The sequence below is a fragment of the Cryptomeria japonica genome, chromosome 1 (assembly GCF_030272615.1).
Source record: "Cryptomeria japonica chromosome 1, Sugi_1.0, whole genome shotgun sequence".
Lineage (NCBI taxonomy): Eukaryota > Viridiplantae > Streptophyta > Pinopsida > Cupressales > Cupressaceae > Cryptomeria > Cryptomeria japonica.
In genome coordinates this window covers 66,106,553-66,130,790 of record NC_081405.1, presented here as the reverse complement: position 1 = coordinate 66,130,790, position 24,238 = coordinate 66,106,553, and the positions used below count along the sequence as shown (strand labels likewise).

Genomic DNA, 24,238 nt, shown 5'->3' with positions numbered 1-24,238 from the left:
TACACAAATTTTTGGTAAAACAATTCCAGTAGACTTTTTTTGGATAACAATTTTTGAATTTTTCTCATGAGTGTTGCCATCAATGCCAAAGGGGGAGATTGTTGGAAAATGCACACTCCAATGAGATATTGTAGGTGATTAAAGGTTTTGTCATTTATGGCAACCTTACAATCCTATGACACCGGCAAGACAATTTACTGGCACCAGCAAAGAAAGACTCTACACCAGCACAGAGACCACCGACAGTAAATGGAAGCATACCGGCATAGAAGCCGATAGGAATTTTGTTTGTAATATATTTTGTTAATTATTGTAAAATCATTGTAAGCCAACTTGGAAAGTTGTAAAATGACTCATATATATAAGAGATCATTGTAGAACATTTTGGAAGAGATAAAAGAAAAGATATAGGTGAAATAAGGCAGACCTATTATGCGAATTATAGATTAAGGGTTTATGTATGAAGCAGAGCTATAAACCGATACTGAGTCTGGCATAGTAGATGTTATTTTGAAGCAGTACAAGATATTGGATTTATATAATCCATTTTTTAATTCAGTGAGACTTCCCATTTTGTAATTGAGCAGTGAGCTCTAGGCACTTGGCCTTCCTGCATGTGCAGGCCCCTCTTGTAGAAGTAATATTCTCTTATTGGCTAGTAAGTGAATATTGTGGGTCACAAACCCCACTGAGTTTTTTCCACACCGGGTTTCCCCGTTAAACTACTGTGTTATGGTGTGTTTTTCATGTGGTTGTTGTTATCTTTGTTTATTGCATTATTTCTTGTTTACTGGTATACAGTATTGATATGCTTTACATGTTTTAAGTTAAGAAAATATTTAACCGGTTAGATACTGATTCATCCCCCCTCTCAGTATCTGTGGGAATCCTAACAATAATAGTAGTTGGTATCCAGTTCAAAACATATAGTATCCTTGTACTTTTCCACTAGCTGAGGTGGAATCCTGTACCTGATATGCATCTTTTCCTGGAATCTGTTGAAGTAATTGTTCATTATCATATTAAAATTATCACCTAGCTGATTGATGAAATCATTTATTTGATGGGTGATAGGTCGGTGTAATTCCCAAACAATGTTACCGACTGAAGGAAAGAGTTTCTGAAAATAGAAGAACATACACACTAAGAGTGACCCAAACTTTAGTTTGTTTGCAGTATTATTCTTCTTCGGTTTCCTTATTGTATTGATATTTTCAAAAAGATTCTTCAATAAAACTTCACATAAATCAATTTTCATACCCTTTTTTAGAATTTTATAAGCCAAATCTACAGCTGCACATGGTACATTGTTTTCTCCTGTAGACTGGAAGAAACAATAACCAATAACTCTAATAGAAAAATTGAGTTCTGCCTCAGTCACATTGTTCAACTTAAGACCTCTGCTATCAAACTCAACACCTATTAATGTTATCAATTCCTTCTATGAAATCATCTTCTGTGTGCAGGCATGGTCAAATATAGGGTATCCGGTTATCATGTGAATAATCTCCTTGGTGATCTTGAAAGGTTGATCCTCTAACCACATAAAATCATCATGCACTCGACTCAAGACAAATTTGACCCATTGGGGTTTGAAGACTCCAGGATAGGTTAGGGCTTCAGTCAATCCCTTAACTTTGATATGCTCAAACTTGCTATCTAGGTTTCCATCGGTGCATAGTTTGTCATACATATCCTTAATCTCAGTATGACCTAGCTCATCAACTCAACACTTGGTATAAAATCTAACATCTTCGATCAACATAAACCTATCCAAAATAAGAGAGAATGCAGTTTTCTCATCAGGTCCAGATGCCACTTTGGGAGGTAAGGTGTATTTCAGTGTAGGCTTCTCAATGCTCTCTACTACAATGGGTTTCTGTACCTTGGGAGCTATTTCAAACTTGAAATTCTACTTATGAAATAGCTTAGGGTTTCAAATAGACAAAAAATGCTTTCAACTTAGTAAATACTTCACAAATATTCACAACTTGACTTTGATCGGTTAACTACTAAAAATGTGGTTTATATTATGCTAAATACCTTCATTTCGCTCTTGGAAATTTTTGATCGCCTTTTGATTCACTTTTCTCTGCACTTTGAAAACTGGTAAGTGAAGAATGACCACGCAAAATACTTTAAATACCTCCTTTTGACCTTATCGCGCTTCGTGCGGTTAGGTAAAATAGGCATTAAATGCACTTGGTTCCACTATACCAACTATCTCTCTTATAATCTTTTACCAACTAGATAGGTTTAATAAATTTGCCAACTTCTCTGGTAATTCAAAAGACTAGATAATATTTCAAACTGGCTATTGCATCTTAGCTATGCAGATTTTGGAATTAAGTGCATGATTATATAGGAACTGTTAAGATCTAACCTTGTGAGAATGTAGTCCCTCCATACCTTTATTGATTAATTCAAAGTAGATGCACTTAACTCGGTAGGTAAGGTGCTTCGTTCATTAGTTGACACATTTTCCTTCTTTTTCCAAAATTTCTATAATTTGCTTCTTATCTCCTCAGTATCTCCTCTAGGTTGGTCTTTGCAATCTTTAGGCACGTGTCCAACTTTGTGACAATGAAAACATGCCATTCGAGGATTTCTCCATGATCTCTAGTTGTCATTCCAAACCTTGTCATACAGTTTGCACTTATATGTCTGTATCTTCCACAACATTCACACCATATTCTTGTATTGTAATCCCATGGTACTGAAGTATATTGTCGATTGAGATTTGTGTGAGTTCGGTAGCTTCTAGTGTTTGCTCCGTGTGGAGTCCACATATAGTATTTCAGCTTAAACCAACATTTCTCGGTACTGTGTCCATATCTATTGCAATTTTTGCAAAACCACCTGAACTTTGCCTTCTGATAATTGTTAACAGACTTTTTCCTACATTGCTTAAATGTGTGACTATACTTTTGCAATTGTAAGAATAACCATCAAACCTAGTAACATTTGGTTTCTTACCTTTTCTGCTCTGGCAAACGTTGGCAGTATGTCCTCATTTTCCATAGTAGTTGCAAATAGGATTCTTGTCCTTCATGTTATTGATGTTTTCTTTGTTTCTAGCTTGCTTTGATGATTCTCCTTTCTCGGTGGTGTTGATCCCTTTCTTGGTAGAGTTGTTTCCTTTGTAACCGAGTCCTTCAGTTTTGTTGGGTGTTCTCATATTTAATTGCTCATCCAACATTCTTGACGATTCATGGCTTTTCCTCAGTGTTTCTTTTGACTTCTTTTCTGCTTCTAGTTCATCGGTCAATCTTGATAATTCAAGTTTCAATGCTTGGTTCTCATTTTCCTTTAGAGTAGCTTCATGATGTGCATAATCCAATTGATCAGACAGATTATGTTGAACTTCAGTCATCCTTGATATTTTGTCATTCTTTGCAGACACCATTGCTTCTAGCTGTTGTTTTTCTCCTTCTATATTTCACTTATTATCTTTAGCTATTCTCAATGCTTCAAGATTTTTAGTCATCTGTGTGCTAAAATACTCATGTTCCCTTCTCATTGCTTTTAGCTATTCATTAAGTGCTTTGTTCTTTTCTTTCAATTTTGCAATCATTTCTTCAGATTCTTCTGATATGCTATTCTCAGATGATGTCTCAATTTGTTCCACCAACTCTTGTGAGTCTTGTAAATCATCAGACAACCTTCTTCTGACTTTTAGTGATCTTTGCATTTGCCTCTACATATCTGCAATCACTTGATTAGCATGATCCAATTCTTCTTGAAGATTCACAATCCTGCGTGATTGTTTATAACCTTCCATTGATAGGATCTTTCTCTTTAGGCTGTTAGTCCCTTTACCAATAATTAAGCTCTGATACCAATTTTTAGGTCTGAGTTGGAAAGCTAATGTACTGAGAGGGGAGGGGTGAATTAGTACTTCAAAACTTTTCTTGAAAAACAATTTTACTGATAAACACAAACTAAGTATTGCTGATCTCATAAATATATAATACAGAAACATAATCATAGAAATAACATCCATCAAAATTTCACTCCATAACACAAATATTTTTGGTCATGCAGAAACTCTCAGCTAGAGAGAAAAACTGCGGTGGGGATGGCACCCACAACTTCACTACTGCAGTAATCAAGATTGCTCGATTAGAGCTACATGTTTAGCTATTTCTGATAGCTTACCCTATTAGGAGTATAAAGATCTTTAGATCTACCTTACTAAAGGATTTTTCAAACACTTTAACAAAATGTTGTACTTAGTTAAAGGCTTTACAATTTATACACTTTATTAGAGTCTTTTACCCTGTTAAAGGTTTCTAACACAACTTAATAATTCAATCAAAATCTTTACAAAATATCTGCAACTTCACATCTGAAATGTTATAGCAGACTCTATGTGCTCAATATAAAATTACCTTGCTCATAGAATTCCTTGATAATTGATAAATAAACTCGATAACCACTTCTGTATACTTTGTCCCTTAAACTGTTCTCTGAAACCTTCTCGGTAACCTCTGAATATCTCTATCAATCTTCTTTCTTCACACTTAACTATATCATCACTCCATATCTTCTCTCTTGATTGTCATGTCATATCTCAAATACTCAAATCATTCTATTTATATACATCTCTAAGATGGTGATATATTCATGCTTCGATCATACAAACATGTTTTATTGAATGAATAAACATAGAAATTATTTCATTGGATATTCTTCCTCAAAATTATACAAAATCTTTAAATGGAATTTCCTATGTAATAACAGTTTCATCTTCTCAAATCTTGTAACATGTTTCACATGTGTGTCCAGGTTCATTGAATCTGGTAACACGTTTCCACTCGGTTCACATTAACTCGGTATACCTTCTTTGCTACTTGATAGACATATTAACTTTACTCGATAGACATTCTATATTTGTCTCGGTTCATAGCTCGGTGTATATCATCTCGGTGACTTGTCTCTATTCTATAACTGACACCGATAACCTTGGTATTTACCGACTGGACTTTTCGGTAGTATAAACTGACTATTGTATATAGGATGATTTTGGGCATAAAACTAATGACAACTTAGTAAATAGAAACACCAGGGCATTCATATTTTGAGATGAGATCTTCAAAACCTCAAGTTTGTGATTCATAAATTTCTTCAAGGCTTTCTCGGTTTTAGTAATTCAGTTGATAATAATATCATTATCAACCTCAGCCTTATCTTTGACAATTTTGATCACATCTTCAAGATTCTTCAAGTCTCCCTTAATCATTTATTTTTCTGGCCAGTCTTGCATTTCATTTTCATCATCTGCCTCACTAGTGTCCACCTCCACATCCTCTTTCCTAGTATTGGTATCCTTAATCAAATTCTAAATCTTATATTCCAAATCTCTCTATTTGTTCTGAATAGTAGATATATTTTCAATTACCTATTTCTGGAAATTGAAAAATTCTAGAGTGATATTTCTGGCAGCGTTCAAAATGGATTCCTCTATTTCCCTACCCTATGCAGAGCTCATAGACTTAGGGTTAACATCCTCTATGGTATTCTGAGAAAAATTCTTGCTATCCGAGACAGAAGGGTTTGAATCAGGCTTTTCAACATACACTTTTCTCTGCACCTCCTCCTCTTCTCCTACAACCTCTTTCTTCTCAATCTCCATTTCATCATTAGCCACCTTCTCCTTTTCATCCTCTGAACCAGTTTCCACATCCATGTCCTCTTTATCTACATCATCAACCCTCCCTTCCTTATGAATAATAATGTTAGATGAATCATCGTCAGACTCATCATTAGAACAATGTGTAGTTGATTGCTATGTAATCCAATGGTTATGATTGAACTGATATGTTTGTAATCTCTATGACATTTGTAGATTTTGTGATGTGTTACCAACCTATTGTATTTGTATTTAATGTTGATGAGTTGTTTGTAATTGTGTTTCCAATTTGGTTAAGTGTGGTAGTGTAATTATTGTTGAACCAGAAGGAGTGTCTGCAGAATGTTGTGAAGGTAGATAGGAGCAAAAAAGGATCTCACTAAGCAAGATAGTTTTATTTCAAGATCAACAAAGAACCTATTGTTCTCTAACCATTACAATAGTTAAATCCCTTAACTGAGTAAGCTTTAAGAGGCTTGGTGTTGTCTAAATCCTCTAGCCAGGTGATCCATTATCTTGGATTTGAAATCATCTACTGAGGTTACTCCTAATAGGGTATTGCCTTTAATAGGGTATTGTAGTCAATCCCTTAACCAGGTGGTCCCTAACCAGATCTATTCTTAACAGGACATTATTGTATAAGCTTCTAAAAAGCCTTGGCTCCTAATAGGGCTAACTTCAGAATAGTTCAAAATACTTGTAGGTATTCATCCCCATCGTGGTTTTTCCCATTTGGGTTTCCACATGAAAAATTATTGTGTCAAGTGGTGAATGATTTTTTGGATGTGTTTTGATATGGTTGATATGATTAACTAGTAAAACCACTTAGATATGTTTAGATCACTAGAAGTGATCTAAAATGAGCTATTACTGATGTTAATAAAGTGGTTTAATGTTTTGGTTAAATTGTATGAGAGTTTTAGATCTGTTACATTGTATCATTGATCTTCTGGTCAACCGGTAAAGTTTGATAGTGCAGTTGTAGTTTTTGTTGCAGTGACTAAACGAGTTAGTTTAGCAAGTTGTTTTGATTTTGGATTAAGTTTGGTGAAAGTTTAGTTTGTTTTCTATCTACTGATTCACCCCACCCCCCTCTCGGTAGTTGACCAGATCCTTATTATTTTATCATATTATCAATTGGTATTAGAGCGTTTCAAGTCCTCTTATGTGTAAGCCTAATAGCTTGAGGAAAAGATCTAGGAGAACATGATGAAGAAAGAAGGTCTGAAGTTCAATAGGGAAAACTATAGAATCTGGAGTGTGATAGGATGAAGATCTATATCAAGAGCTTAGGAAGTCAATATTAGGAACATGTTGTCACTAAATATAACTTTCCTATTGGGATTTTGTCAGATGATCAAAAGAAGGAGCAACATGAGAACAATCAAGCATTGGAGGCCATGTTCAGGTTCATGGATTGGAGACTGCCTATGAAGTATGGAATAAACTAGAAGATATCGATAGCAGTGATGAGCATGTTAATATTGCCAAATAGGTGAGTCTGAGAGGTAAATTTTATGATATGTGGATGGCTGAAGGATAAAACATTCAATAGTATGGTCAGAGGATCAAGGAGATAGTCAAAGAGATCAAAAGTGTTGGTGGTACACTAGAGGATACCATAGTGGTTAACAAGGTGTTGAGAACCCTTCTACTGGTCTACGCTATCCAAGTTGCAACCATTCAAGAACTTGAGTCTATTGATAAAACAAAGGTAACTCTTGACTCCATCATTGCTAAATTAACTGCATTTGAATTAAATGGTTTTGATGGAAGTGTTCAGAGATCAGAATTTGCATTTAGAGCCTCAGTTTCAACCCCACCGATAAGGAAAAAAAGAGAAGTGAGTTACAATCATGAGTCTAGATCTGAAAGAGAGGTAGATGATGAAGATAGTCTAATTGAGCTTGATGCATTGTTGGCCAAGCGGCTACCCAGAGGTACTAGTAAGTACAGAGGTAAATTACCTTTGAAGTGTTTTGCATGTAACCGAATTGGACATATTGTTGCTAACTATCCTAATGGAGATAATGATAAAAAACGTGAGAATTATAAGAAGAATAAAGGAAAAGGTAAAAGAGATTGTCTCATTGGAGTGGATGGATGAATTACAGATGAGGGATCTGAGAAAGATGCAAATGAGGATATTGTCTTTGTTGCTATTAAAGAAGAGATATCAAATCATAAGGCATTAGTCTCTCGCATGGATAGTTCAGATGACTAGATTATAGACAGTGGTTGTTCACACCACATGACCAGTGACCGGAGTATGTTTCTTACTTTGAGAGAGTTTAATGGAGATGTTGTGAGATTTGGGAATGACTCACCCTACATGGTGAAAGGAAAAGGATCCATCTCTTTGAATGGTGAAAGCAGTGCAGATGATGTCTACTGGGTTGAAGGACTAAAACACAATCTTTTGAGTGTTGCTCAACTCAATGACAAAGGTTACCCACTGGAATTCAATAATGGAGTCTGCAAGATTTATGGAATCAAAGGCAAGCCAATTGCAACCGGCAAATAGACTAGAGGTAACTTGTTTCATTTAAGTTCTAAAGTCAACAATTGTTTAATTGCAAAAGTAGAAGATAGTTGGCTTTGGCATTGGAGATTTTGTCATGTAAAATTTGATAACTTTGTAAAAGTTAGTAAGTCCAAATCAATAAGACATTTTCCATAGTTGGACAAACTGGTGAATGCTTTGTGCAAGGAATGTTAGTTAGGGAAGATGACATCCTCAACCTTCAAGCGAAAATCTTTCTCAGCAGAACATTTGCTAGATTTGGTTCATACCGACCTTTGAGGACCAATGAGGACTATGAGTATTCAAAGTGATTGGTATTTCATGATTTTTATTAATTATTTCTCAAGGATGATGTGGGTCACATTCTTGAAAGCCAAGAAAAAAGATTTTATCAAGTTTAAGGCATTCAGAGTCTTAGCTGAAAATGAAAGTAGAAAGAAGATAAAGTACTTAAGGACTGATCAAGGTGGTGAATTTACTTCAAAGAAATTCACTAGACACTATGAAGAAAATTGAATTAAGAGGCAACTTTCTGGACCTAAGACACCACAACATAATGGTATTGTAGAAAGGAACAACCAGTCAATTGTTGAAGTTGCTAGGACTATGCTAATTCAAGTAGGTGTAGCAAAATTTTTTTGGAGATAACTTATCAACACAACTGTTTACACAATGAACTGGATACTGGTTAAAAGAGGTAAGGGTAAAAATCCCTATGAGTATTGGTATGGTAGATCACCTAATGTTAGTTACTTTAAAAAAATTGGTAGAAGATGTTTTATCAAGAGAGGTGATTATGTTGGTAAGTTTGATGCGAAGAGTGATGAAGGCATATTTCTTGGTTACTCCACCAAGAGAAAAGCTTACAAGTGTTACAACAACCGAACCAAGAAAATCATTGAAAGTGTTAATGTCCGAGTTGATGAATTTCCTGAGAAATTAGGAGAAACTAGTAAAGAGAAGGAAGAAGAAGAACCTTACACACTATTTTTGGAACCAAAACTAGTGAAGCCAGAGGTTGAAGAAAACGAACAGAGAAGCCCCAATTCAACTGGAACAGGGAGGTCCAGTAGAAGAAGAAGAAGAACCCGTAAATCAAGATCATGTCATTCCAAGGTATGTTAGACTCAATCATAGGCTCGATCAGATTATTGGAGACATGAATGCAAGTGTACTAACAAGAACAAGGATTAGAGAGAACTCATGTATGATTTCCACCATTGAGCCTAGAACTGAAAAAGAAGCATTTGCAAATAAAGATTGGATTAAGGCAATGGAAGAACAACTTGACTAGATAGAGAAGAACAATACTTGGTCATTGATACCCAGACCAAAGAACAAGAATGTAATAGGTACAAAATGGATATTCAGTAATAAAGTAAATGAAGATAGAGTAGTGGTCAGAAATAAAGCCAGACTGGTATGCAAAGGATATGCACAAGAATAAGGTCAAGACTATGGTGAGACATTTGCACCAGTTGCAAGATTGGAAGGAGTAAGGACTCTACTTGTATTTGTAGCATACAGAGGATTCAAATTATATCATATGGATGTTAAGTCAACATTCCTAAATGGAATATTGGAAGAGGAAGTCTACATTGAATAGCCAGATGGTTATGCTTTAACTGTAGAAAAGGACATGGTGTGCAAATTACTTAAGGCATTATATGCATTGAAGAAAGCACCTAGAACATGATATGAAATATTACACTCTCACTTGGTGAAGATAGGTTTTTTAGAGAACCAGTGAAGACAGTAACATATATCTCAAGTTAGAAGGAGATAAGATACTGGTAAGTGAGGTATTTGTTGATGATATCATTTTTGGAGGAAATGATGACATGTGTCATGATTTTGCTAATGAAATGAAGAATGAGTTTGAGATGTCATTGGTAGGTGAGATAAAAAAATTCATAGGTCTGCAAATCCAACAAATGAAGGAAGGTATTTTCATCACACAGTCCAAATATATTGAAGAAGTATTGAAGACTTTTGGAATGGGTGACTGTAATACAGTTGGAACACCAATGGTTATAGACTGTAAACTGTCTAAGGAGGATGGTTCTCGATTAGTGGATGAAAAGGAGTATAGGTCAATGATAGGTAAACTACATTATGTTGTCCATAGCAGACTGGACATTGCTCATGCAGTAGGATTGGTTGCCTAATTTCAGAAGAGCCCGAAGGAGACACACATGGTAGTGACCAAAAGAATTTTTAGATATCTGAAAATCACAATTGATTATGGATTATGGTATCCATATGCACAAGAGTTTGATTTAAAAGTCTATACAGATGTAGACTAGGAAGGCAATGTTGATGATAGGAAGAGTACAACCGGAGACACATTTTTTCTTGGAGGAAGATTAGTGTCTTGTAGCAACAAGAAACAAAATTGTATCTCACAATCAACTGCAAAAGTTGAACATGTTGCGGCATATATGAATTGTACCCAAGCAATCTGGATGAAACACATTCTACAAGGTTTCAAGTTGAAGATATTTGAACCGGTAAGGATTTTCTGTGATAATACTAGAGCAATAAACATTTCTAAGAACCTGTTGTTGCATGCTAGGACAAAGCATATTGAGCTGAAGTATTATTTCTTGAGAGAGAAAGTGCAAAGTAAAGATATGTCAATAGAGCATGTATCTACAAAGGAACAACTAGCGGATATCTTTACTAAACCTCTTCCTAAGGCTACGTTTGAGTATCTTAGAGGTAAGTTAGGGGTTGTATGCCTACATGAGTTCAATTAAGCAGATGTGGATGCCATCAATCCTGAAGCCTATTGAAAATATTGAAGTAGGATTGGTGAAGAGTGGAGCTAGTCCATAAGGGGAGCAACTTGTTGGAGATCGGTGAAGCATGGAATGGTTAACCTTCACTTTGGCATTGTTGTCAAAGGGGGAGGAACTATATATGATTGAATAGCTAGTTACCAGCTGAAGACATGGAGATATAGTTGAAGGAGAGTATATGGAAAAATGTAATCCAGGATTCCTATACCTATATATGTGTTTACTCTCAATAATGACATTCAAAGGGTATTGATATTTGTATTGCCATCAATGCCAAAGGGAGAGATTGTTGGCATTGCATGAAGATTGCACTGATGTTGTCAATAGTAACCAGTAATGAAGTTTTATTGTGATCAGTAGTGATGTAGTAATGCAACTTGTAGTAGAGAAGTGATGGAAACTGGTATTGGTATTGGTATTTCAAGAAGAGTGATCAATCGGTAACCCTAACTAGTTGATATGCATAACCCTAACCGATAAAGCTTGCTGACTCGGTTGTGATGATCTATGATCGAATCATGATCATAGATGAAGATGCCACGTATGCATGATCCACATGAAGAGTTTCAAAGTGGTTTTCATGTGTGAAGATAATCATTTATCTTGGGAATGAGAAAATGTATAGCATGAAGTGGAAAATGTGTGATGAGCTACAGGATCCTATGTGCGGTGATCCAAGAGATGTTGAAGTTGTCTAGAACAATGTGTAGTTGATTGTTATGTAATCCAACAGTTATGATTGAATAGATATGTTTGTAATCTCTATGAGATTTTTAGGTTTTGTGATGTGTTACCAACCTATTGTATTTGTATTTAACGTTGATGAGTTGTTTGTAATTGTGTTGGAAATTTGGTTCAGTGTGGTAATGTGATTGTTGCCAAACTAGAAGTAGTGTCTGCAAAATGTTATGATGGCATATAGGAGCAGAAAAGGATCTGACTAAGCAAGATAGTGATATTACCAGATCAACAAAGAACCCGTTGTTCTCTAACCATTGCAATAGTTAAATCCCTTAACCGGGTAAGCTTTAACAAGCTTGGTGTTGTTTAAATCCTATAACTAGGTGATCCATTAGCTTGGATTTGAAATCCTCTACCGAGGTTACTCCTAGCAGGGTATTGTAGTCAATCCCTTAATTGAGTGGTCCCTAAACGGATATGTTCTTAACATGACATTATTGTATAGGATTCTAACTCAGAAGAGTTCAAAATAATTGTAGGTATTCATCTCCACTGTGGTTTTTCCCCTTTGGGTTTCTACGTGAAAAATCATTGTGTCAAGTGGTGAATGATTTTGTGGATGTGTTTTGATATGGTTGATATTATTAACTGATAGAGCCACTTAGATATGTTTAGATAATCAGAAGTGATCTAAAATGATCTATTATTGATGTTAGTTAAGTGGTTTAATGTTTTGGTTCAATGGTATTTGAGTTTTAGATCTATTACATTGTATCATTGATGTTTTGGTCAACTGGTAAAGGTTGACAGTGTACTTATAGTTTTTGATGTAGTGACTAAACCAGTTAGTTTAGTAAGTTGTTTTGAGTTGGGATTAAGTTTGGTGAAAGTTTAGTTTGTTTTCTATCTACTGATTCACCCCCCCTCGTAGTAGTTGACCGGCTCCTTATTGTTTCATCATATTATCAGGTTGGTGCTCCTTTGGGTAGGTGCCCATATACTGTTAGGGGTTGGTGCTCCTTTGGTTGGTGCCCTAAACATTGTAAAATTGTTATTTCATTATGAGGTTGGATCGGAACAATAGATCTCTAGCAACATTTATCACCAAGGTTTTTCCTACATTGGGTTTTCCTCTTATATTCAGTGTTACGTGATGTGCTCTTGTGTGTGATTGCTTGTTAGTGTTTCATTATTCTACTGGTTGCACACACTATTTAAAATTATTTATAATCATTGATTCACCCCCCTCTTCATGATATCTTGTCTTCTACAATGTGTTCAAGAAGGAGAGTCCTAGATTTGATGGAAGCAATTACATTGTTTGGAAGGATTAGATGGAAGTTCACTTGAAATTTCTTGGAGAAGAGTATTGGAAGATCACAAATAATGTTTATAATGTTCCTTAGAATGGACCGATTACTACTGCTAAGATCAACTATGTTGAACATATTATAAGAGCTAAGGAAGCATTTCTAAGTGCCTTGATTGATTTAGAGATGACTAATGTGATGGGTTTGCAGACTGCACATGAGATTTGGAAGAAGCTGGAGACCTTATATAAAGAAGATGAGCAAGTTAAAGTTGCTAAGTTGTAGAGCTTGAAAGGGAAGTATGAAGAATTGATGATGGCAGAAGATGAAAATATATCAACCTTTATGGCTAAGGTGAATGATCTTGTCATGAATATCAGATGTGCCAGTGGAGCCCTTTAAGAAGATGCAATTGTTGCTAAGGTGTGATTATTACCTCCTGCTTACAAACTCAAAGTAGCTGCTATTGATGAGATCCGAAGTGTAACTAATATGACTAGAGACATGTTTGTTGGAAAGCTTACTGCATTTGAGTTGAGAAAATTTGGAGAATCACATGGTAAATCTGAAATTGCATTCAGAGCCTCTATATCTGGGAAGCAAAAGTATGATCCAGGAGAAAGTTCTTATTGGGTATTCAGATTTGAAAGAGAGAAGAGTGAGATGGAAGAGCAAGAAAGAGAATTGGATGATCTTGAAGCCCTTATTGCTCGGAGATTGCCTAAAGGATCCGGTAAATATGATGGAAAGTTACCATTGAAATGTTTCTCTTGTAATAAGATATGACATTTTTCTTCTAGGTGCCCTGAGAGGGTGTCTAGATATGATAAGCATGATAAATTTGAAAGGCATGATAGATCTGGGAAGAATGATATATATGAGAAGCATGATAAGTATGATTATCCCTATAAGCCCTACTAGAAGTATAGAAATAAGAAGAGATGCTACTATGTTGTTGGTGAAGGTATGATAGATGAGGAATTAGAGAATGGGAATTTAGAAGATGAGTTTGTTTTTCTTGATATCAAGGAAGATGATCTGGTATCAGTGAATCCTACAAGATGCATTGTTGAGGAGAAAGCTTTAGATGCTAAGATTAAAGAGAAAGATGAATGGGTGATTGACAGTAGTTGTTCACATCACATGACGGGTGATAAAAGTAAATTTGTAAGTATGGAAAGGTATGATGGCGGTATAGTGATATTTGGAGATGACAAAGCTTGTGTGGTTCATGGTAGAGGTTCTATATATTTCAATGGTAATAATAATACTAATGATGTCTTGTATGTTGAAGGTTTGAAGCATAATATTTTTAGTGTTGGATACATGGTTGACACGGGATATGATTTGCAATTTAGGAATGATAAATGTAACATCCTCAATGCCTCTGTTATAGAGATTACATCAGGTACTAGAACTAAAGGTAATATCTTTCACTTGAATACTGGTGAAAAGAGTTTCTTGATTGCCTAGATTGATGAAATTTGGTTATGCCATAGGAGAATATGTCATGTTAACTTTGATTACATGGTAAGGATAAGTTCTTGTTGGAATTGCATGAAGATTGCATTGATGAAGTATAGTGTTGCCATTGATGTCAATAGCAACCGATAATGGAGTTGTATTGCAATCGGTAGTGATGCAATAATGCAAGTGGTAGTAAAGCAGTAAAGGAAATTGGTATTGGTATTATTATTGAAGCAGCGTGATCAACCAGTAACCCTAACTAGTTGATATGGAGAACCCTAACCGATGGAGCTTGGAGAATCGGTTGTGATGATCTAGACCGAACGATGATCGGAGATGAAGATGCCACATAAGCATGATGCATGTGATGAGGTTCAAAGTGGTTTTGGCATGTGAAGGTAACTATTTTTCTTGGAAATGAGAAAATGCATAGCATGAAGTGGAAAATGTGTGATGAGCTATAGAATCCAATGTGCGGTGATCCAGGAGCGGTTGAAGTTGTCTAGAATAATGTGTAGTTGATTTCTATGTAATCTAATGGTTATGATTGAACCGATATGTTTGTAATCTCTAAGACATTTATAGGTTTTGTGATGTGTTACTGACCTATTGTATTTGTATTTAGTGTCGATGAGTTGTTTGTAATTGTGTTGCCAAACTAGAAAGAGTGTCTGTAGAATGTTATGAAGGCAGATATGAGCATAAAAGGATTTGATTAAGAAGAGAAGTGCTATTACTAGATCAGCAAAGAACTTTTTGTTCTTTAACCATTACAACAATTACATTCCTTAACCAGATAAGCTTTAACATGCTTGGTGTTGTTTAAATCCACTAACAAGGTGATCCATTAGCTTGAATTTGAAATCCTCCATCGAGGTTACTTCTAACAAGGTATTGCCTTTAACAGGGTATTGTAGTCAATCCCTTAATCAGGTGGTCCTTAACCAGATCTGTTCTTAACAGGATATTATTGTATAAGCTTCTAACAAGGCTTCGCTCCTAATAGGGTGAAATTAAGAAGGGTTCAAAATACTTGTGGGTATTCATCCCCACTGTGGTTTTTCCCATTTGGGTTTCCACATGAAAAATCATTGTGTCAAGTGGTGAATGATTTTGTGGACATGTTTTGATATGGTTAATTTGAATAACTAGTAAATCCACTTAGATATGTTTAGATGACTGGAAGTGATCTGAAATGAGCTATTTCTGATGTTAGTAAAGCGGTTTAATTTTTTGGTTAGATGGTATGTGAGTTTCAGATTTGTTGCATTGTATCATTGATATTTTGGTCAACCAGTAAAGTTTGACAGTGCAGTTGCAGTTTTTGATATAGTGACTAGACCGGTTAGTTTGGCATGTTATTTCTGAGTTTGGATTAAGTTTGGTGAAAGTTTAGTTTTTTTTTCTATCTACTAATTCACCCCCCTCTTAGTAGTTGATCGGATCATTATAGTTTCATCATATTATCAATTGGTATCAGAGCATTTTAGGTCCTCTTGTGTTTAAGCCTAACAGCTTGAGGAAAAGATCTAGGAGAACATGATGAAGAAAGAAGGTCCGAAGTTCAATAGGGAAAACTACAAAATATGGACTGATAGGATGAACATCTATATCAAAACATTAGGAAGTCAATATAGATAACATGTTGTTACTAAATATAAATTGCGTAGTGGGATTCTGTCAGATGATCAAAAGAAGGAGCAACAGGAGAACAATCAAGCATTGGAGGCCATTATCAGTTCCTTGTCCGATTCAGAGTATGTTGATGTTCATGGATTGGAGACTACATATGAAGTGTGTAAGAAACTAGAAGATATCTATAGCAGTGATGAGCATGTTAATATTTCCAAAGAAGAGAGTCTGAGAGGTAAATTTGATGATATGCAGATGGTTGAAGGAGGAAAAATTCAACAGTATGGTCAGAGGATCAAGGAGATTGTCGAAGAGATCAAAAGTGCTGGAGGTATAGTGGAGGATACCTTAGTGGTTAGCAAGGTGTTGAGAACCCTTCTATCGGTCTACGTTATCCGAGTTGCAGCCATTCATGAACTCAAGTCTATTGATAAACAAAGGTAACTCTTGACTCCATCATTGGTAAATTAACTGCATTTGAATCAGATGGTTTTGATGGAAGTATTCAGAGATCCGAATATGCATTTAGAGCCTCAGTTTCAACTCCACCGGTAAGGAAAAGCAGAGAAGTAAGCCACAATCATGAGTCCAGATCCAGCAGAGAGGTAGATGATGAAGAGAGTCTGATTGAGCTTGAAGCATTGTTGGCCAAGCATTTACCCAAAGGTACCGGTAAGTACAAAGGTAAATTACCTTTGAAGTATTTTTGCATGTAACCAGATTGGACATATTGTTTCTAACTGTCCTAATGGAGATAATGAGCAAAAACATGAGAATTATAAGAATTATAAAGGAAAAGGTAAAAGAGATTTTCTCATTGCAGTGGATGGTGGAATTACAAATGAGGAATCTAAGGAAGATGAAAATGAGGACATTGTCTTTGTTGCTATTAAAGAAAGAGACACCAAATTAGAAGGCATTAGTCTCTCGCAGGGATAGTTCAGATGATTGGATTATCTAGACAATGGTTGTTCACACCACATGACCGGTGACTGGAGTAACTTTCTTACTTTGAGAGAGTTTAATGGAGATGTTGTGAGATTTGGGAATGGCTCACCCTGCATGGTGAAATGAAAAGGATCCATCTCTTTGAATGGTAAGAGCATGCAGATAATGTCTACTTGGTTGAAGGACTGAAACACAATCTTTTGAGTATTTCTCAACTCAATGACAAAGGTTACCCACTAGAATTCAAGAATGGAGTCTGCAAGATTTATGGAAGCAAAGATGAACTGATTGCAACCAGAAAGTAGATCAGAGGTAACTTGTTTCATTTGAGCTCTAAAGTCAACAATTGTTTAATTGTAAAAGTAGAAGATAGTTGGCTTTGGCATCAAAGATTCTGTTATGTAAATTTTGATAAAATTGTAAGAGTCAGTAAGTCCAAATCTGTAAGAGGTTTACCATAATTGGACAAACCGGTGAATACTTTGTGCAAGGAATGTCAGTTAGGGAAAATGACATCCTCTAACTTCAAGAGAAAATCTTTCTCAGTTGAACATTTGCTAGATTTGGTTCATACCAACTTTTGTGGACTAATGAGGACTAGGAGTATTCAGGGTTATCGATATTTCATGATTTTTACTGCTGATTTCTCAAGGATGATGTGGGTCACATTCTTGAAAGACAAGACATAAGCATGTAGAAAGTTTAAGGCATTCAAAGCCTCAGTTGAAAATGAAAGTGGAAAGAAGATAAAGTGCTTAAGAACTGATCAAGGTGGTGAATTTACTTCAGAGGAATTCACTAGATACTGTGAAGAAAATGGAATTAAGAGGCAACTTTGTGTACCTAAAACACCACAGTAGAATGGTATTGCAAAAAGGAACAACTGGTTAGCTGTTGAAGCTGTAAGGACTATGGTAATTCAAGGAGGTGTAGCTAAGATATTCTAGAGAGAATCTGTTAGCACAACTATTTACACAATGAACCATATACTTGTTAAAAGAGGTAAGGATAAAACTCCCTATGAGTCAGGTATGGTAGATCACCTAATGTTAGTTACTTTAAGATTTTTGGTATAAAATGCTTTATCAAAATAGGTGATTATGTTGGTAAGTTTGATGCCAAGAGTGATGAAGGCATATTTCTTGGTTACCCCACCAAGAGCAAAGCTTACAAGTGTTATGACAACCAGACCAAGAAGATCATTGAAAGTGTTAATGTTCAAGTTGATGAGTTTCCTGAGAAATCAGGAGAAACCAGTGAGGAGAAGGAGGAAGAAGAACCTTACACATTGTTTTTGGAACTAGAACCTATGAAGCCAGAAGTTGGAGAATAGATCAGAGAAGCCCTAGTTCAACTGGTAGAGGGAGGTGTAGCAGAAGAACAAGAACATGGAAATCAAGATCATGCCATTCCAAGGTATGTTAGACTCAAACATAGCCCTGATCAAATTACTAGAGACATGAATGTAGGTGTGCTAACAAGAATAAGGCTTAGAGAGAACTCATGTATTATTGTTAGGACCGGGACGGCAAGTAAGTGGGGGGGGGGGGGGTTGAATCATTTGTTAATGAATTTCAACCCAATTATAACCTAATCAAACTTGATACTTAATACCGGTAAACCAAAATTAATGCTGGTTAACAAATTAACATTTAATATCAATACTGATGAAACTTAATGCATGAAATAGAAAGAGAAACAACATCCACAACACATAACATAGAGATTTGTACGTGGAAACCTGGTAAAGGGAAAAACCTTGGTGGGAAACCTTACCCACAATCAGATGATACTACTATAGATAGTATGTGTATACAAATGGGGTATGCACATGCAGAAAGGCCAACCGCCTAGAGCTCACTACTCAATCACAAAATAGGAGTCACACTGACTACAGTTGAATGGTTAAATCCAATGATAATGTACTGCTCAAAGTAGCATCTTCGATGCTGTATTCAGTACTAGTTAAGCTCTGATAATCACCTTCAAACCTTTCTTGAACCTTCTCTATGGTCTGCTCATATGATCTTCAATATTCGCACATACCATGTTATAATACCATATACCATATACCATTACATTCCTTATTACATTATCTCACAAATGAGATCTTACATATATACCAAAACCTGAGACCAAATGTGTAGGTCGGCCCACTACGAATATTACAATTAAAACAATTACAAATGAATCAAGATGTGATGCATCATGTCGGCTCAATAATCTCCATAACATGTCATGCTGATCTGGAATAGATAATGATGCCGGTCCATAACTTAGACCAATTTGCCAGTAACAACAAATATGTCAACCCGATTAGACCAATAACCAAAAAACCAAAACAAAGTATCCAAACCATGTCTCTGACATAACCAAGTGATCTCTAGATGATAACAAGTCATCATCAGTGCCAGTGAACCATATAACCTACCGGTGAACAATATACCAATGACTGTGCATAAGTCACTGAACTTGCCGGTGAACACAATGTGTCAGTTCAACATAACCAAAGATCTCCAGAAGGATAAGTGTTGACATGAATGACAAAACTAATGCAACAAATCCATAATACCAACAATCTCCCCCTTTGGCATTGATGGCAACACTAGATGGAAAAACATCTAAGTGCCAAAGCAGAAATGCCAAAAACCAAAAAGCAACAATCTCCAAAAGAGATCAATTACCAGAAATTAAAACCAAAATTACAGAGAGTAAATATCTCTCCCCTAATGAATAATATCTCTCCCTAGGAATAATGTTTTTCCATATATATCTCTCCCCCTTTGACATCAAATGCCAAATCAATAAAAATACCAGAACATACAACCAAATGATACCAACTACTCCTCCTAAGAAGTAGCTCTCATCCATCAAAGCCGGAAAAAGAATTTCTCTGTTAGGTTCTGTCGGTTTGATGCCAATCTCCAATCATCTAAGTCTTTGTCGATGAGGGTATTACCCCAAGCTGCTCTCTGAGATATTCAAAGGTTTCCTTAGGCATTGGCTTTGTAAATATATCTACAATCTGCTCTTTAGTATTCATATAAACAAATCTTACTTCTTTTTCTTCAAGATTCTCTTTCAGAAATTTGTATTTGATAGAAACATGTTTAGTCTTAGAGTGAAATACTGGATTCTTTGATATATCAATTGCTACTGAATTATCACAATAAATGATTATAGGTTCTTTGGATTTAACTTTATGTCCTTCAACATTTTCTTAATCCATAATACCTGTGTACAATTAGTTGTTGTTGCAACATATTCTGATTCTACTATTGATAATGATGTACAACTCTATTTCTTGCTCAACCATGAAATCAATCTTCTACGAAGAAAGAATGAGCCACCAGTGATGCTCTTTCTATCATCTAAATCTCTTGCCCAATTTGCATCAGTGTATGCACATAAATCAAAATTTTCATCTTTAGGATACCATAAACCAAGATTTGTTGTGCCTTGTAGATACTGGAAAATCCTTTTTACTGTTGATTCAAGATTTTCTTTAGGATTACTCTAAAATCTTGAAACAATACATACTACATTCATAATATCAGGTCTTGTTTGTGTCAAATACAGTAAACCTCCAATCATAGATTTGTACCTTGTCGGGTTAAAAGGAGTTGAATCATCCTTCAATGTCAATTTGTCAGTTGTAGTCATAGGAGTACTTACCAGTTTAGAGTTTTCCATACCAAATTTCTTCAGTAGTTCCTTCAAGTACTTTGCTTGACATATGAATATACCTTTTTCAATTTGTGAAATATGCAATCCTAAAAGGAATTTTATCTCCCCAATCATAGACATTTCAAATTCTTGTTGCATCTTGTTAGCAAAATCCTTACACAATCCATCTTCTCCTCCGAAAATGATATCATTAACAAAAAATTCAATAACCAAGATGTCATCATTAGTCACTTCAAAATATAAATTGTTTTCAGCATTACCTTTAGTGTAACCAAGCTTCAAAAGACATTTGTCCAATCTAGCATACCAAGCTCTAGGAGCTTGCTTCAATCCATATAAAGCTTTCCTTAATCTGCAAGCCATATCTTTATCATTTGTCAAATAAAATCCATCAGGCTGTTCAATGTAAACTTCCTCTTCAAGGTCACCATTCAGAAATGCACATTTTACATCCATCTAATATACTTTATAGTTCTTATGAGCTGCAAATGCAAGAAATAATCTGACTACCTCAATTCTAGCTACCGGTGCAAAGGTTTCATTATAATCAAATCCCTCTTTCTGTGAATATCCTTTACACACTAATCTTGCTTTATTCTCGATTACCTTACCATCTTCATTAAGTTTATTTCTAAATACCCATTTATTTCTAATTACATTTTTATCTTTAGGCTGGGGAACCAATGTCCATGTATTGTTCTTTTCAATTTGTTCCAATTCATCTTCCATAGCTTTTATCCAAAATTTATCTTCATATGCCTCAATAATAGATGTCAGTTCAATTTGAGAAATTAAACATACCTCTTCATTTTCTAGTCTTCCTCTTGTCATAACACCTTAATACTTATTCCCAATTATTTGATTTTATGAGTGATTTAGTCTTACATACCTGGGTTTATTCACTTGCTGTTGTTCTTCAGTCACTGCGGAATTCCCTGATGATGTCAGTGTGACTAGATCCACAATCTGTACCGGTACACTCTATATTGGTTCATTTATGATTATTTCAACTATTGGTTCAAAATCTACAAACCTTGAATTTCCTCTAAATTATTCATCTGTCTTCACATTTGCACTTTCAATGATCTTCTGCAATCTTTTATTAAAACATTTATATGACTTGCGCTTAGATGAATAACCAAGAAATATTCCTTCATCACTTCTAGTATCAAATTTACCAACATACTCATTTCTCCTAATATAACATTTTCTTCCAAATATTCTGAAGTATTTAAGAGTAGGAGTATTACAAAACCATAGTTCATGAGGGGTCTTACTGGTTTCACCTTTGATGTGAACTCTATTGAAATTATAATCCACTATATTCATTGCTTCTCTCCAATACACATGAGGTAGATTTGCTTCCAATATCATGCTTCTAGCTTCTTCTAGAATAATTTTGTTCTTCCTTTCCACAACTCCATTTTGTTGAGGTGTCTGAGGTGCTGATGGTTGTCTTTTGATTCCATTCACTTCATAGAATGCATTAAATTCCTTAGATGTAAATTTTCCTCCTTGATCAAATCTCAAACATTTGATTTTCTTACCGATTTCATTCTCTACCATTGCCTTGTATAACTTGAATTTTCCAAAAGCTTTAGATTTCTCCTTGAGAAAATTAACCCAACACATTCTATAATAATCATCAATAATTATCATAAATATCTATCTCCCTATAGACTTCTTATTCTTTCCGGACCACACAAACCAATATGAATTAAATCAAGGACATTAGTGGATTTCTCAGAAATACTCTTAAAAGTTGTTCTAACTTGCTTTCCCATTTGACATTCCTTACATATCGGATTATGAGGTTTCACAATCTTAGGTAAATCAATTACTACCTTAGTTGAATTGATCTTTACAATGCAATCAAAATTCACATGACAGAGTCTCTTATGCCATAACCAACTTTCATCAATATGTGAAATCAAGCATGTCTTATCATTGTTATTTAAATGAAAGATATTACCTCTAGTCTGATTACCAGTTGCAATCTCCAAGCTAGTTCTGTTCATGATTTTGCATTTACCATTCTTGAATTGTAATTGAAATCCCTTTTCAACTAATTGACCAATGCTCAAAAGATTATGCTTCAAGCCTTCGACATAGTAAACATTGTCAGTATTGTGCTTACCATCCAAAGATATAGTGCCTTTTCCTTTGATAAAACAAGCTTTATCATTGCCAAATATTATTAGACCTCCATTATATTCTTGAAAAGATAAGAATTTACTTTTATCACCAGTCATATGATGTGAACATCTAGAATCAAAGATCCATTCATCTTTTTCCTCAATGTTAGCTGCCAGGGCTTGCTCTATCGGTGGAACATTAGGTGTCGATTGATCTTCTTTTATTGCAACAAAATCCCATCCATTATTTTTCGGTTCTTCATTAGAATCATTAGTAACTCCTTCATCAACATAGTAACATGATTTATCTTTGTTCTTCTTACATTTGTATCTCTGATATTCGAGGTTAGGCTTATATGTTCTTCTAGCTTCCTCTCTCAATCTTGCATGTCTGTCAGGACATCTAGATGCTATATGACCAACTTTATTGTAGTTAAAACATTAAAATGGTGCTTTACCTTCATACTTACTTCCAACTGGACCTTTAGACATTTTCCTTGCAAATAGTGCTTCAAGTTCTTCCAGTTCTTCATTTTCCCTCCTGATATCTTCAAGTTCTTTTGCATAAAGTGATTTCCAATCAGATTTCTCAGATGATGATGATGATGATGCTACAGATGATGATGCTTTGAAAGCTAAATTTGTCTTAATTGCAGTAACATGACCAAATTCCTCAAGCTCAAATGCTGAAAGTTTTCCAACCAAAGTATCTCTAGATACTGATGTATTAGGCATTGTTATCAGCTCATTAATACATTTTGTATGTTGTTGGCAAATCTCTTAAAACTTTAGAAACAATCTCATCTTCACTTAAGGATCCTCCACAACATTGTATACCTAAAAAAATTTCATTAACTCTTTCCATAAAAGCATAAATTCCTTCATCTTCTTCTATTTTCAAATTTTCATACCTGACCCAGAAGCATTCCAGTTTTGCAATTTTGATAGTGGTATCTCCTTCATTTAGTGTTTCCAAATTTATTCCAAATAGCTTTAGCAGTAGATCAGTCTGATAATCCCATGATTTTCTGATCTGATAATGCGCTCAAAAGTGCTTCTCTTGCTTTGTAATCATTCTCTTGATCTTTACCCAAGGTTGGTGGATTAGGTTGATTCGGAGTAGGACCAACATAGGCATTCTTTGTAACTTCCCATATGTCTCTTCCAATGGAATTTAGATGTGTCTCCATTCTAATCTTCCATATACCATAATTAGTTCCATCAAGTTTTAGACTATCCTTCCTGAAAATGTTAGATGCCATAGGATCTCCTTAAGCTGTTAGGCTTCTGCAAAAAGAGGACTTAGCTCTAATACCAATTTTTAGGACCCGGAAGGCAACTGAGAGGGGGGGTGGGGGGGTGAATCAGTTGTCAATGAATTTCCACCCAATTATATCTTAATCAAACTTGATACTTAATAC

At 35.3% G+C, this 24,238-nt stretch overlaps 1 protein-coding gene across 1 annotated transcript in view; it reads right to left on the bottom strand.

The window, feature by feature from the left end:
* Nucleotides 1-5,476: 5,476 nt before the first annotated feature.
* Nucleotides 5,477-24,238, bottom strand: part of LOC131065282 (uncharacterized) — a 55,591-nt gene continuing 36,829 nt past the window's right edge. Inside the window, exon 3 of the mRNA XM_057999746.2 lies at nt 5,477-5,718. Within this exon, the coding sequence (XP_057855729.2) occupies nt 5,477-5,718 (242 nt within the window). The remainder of the gene's footprint in view (nt 5,719-24,238) is intronic.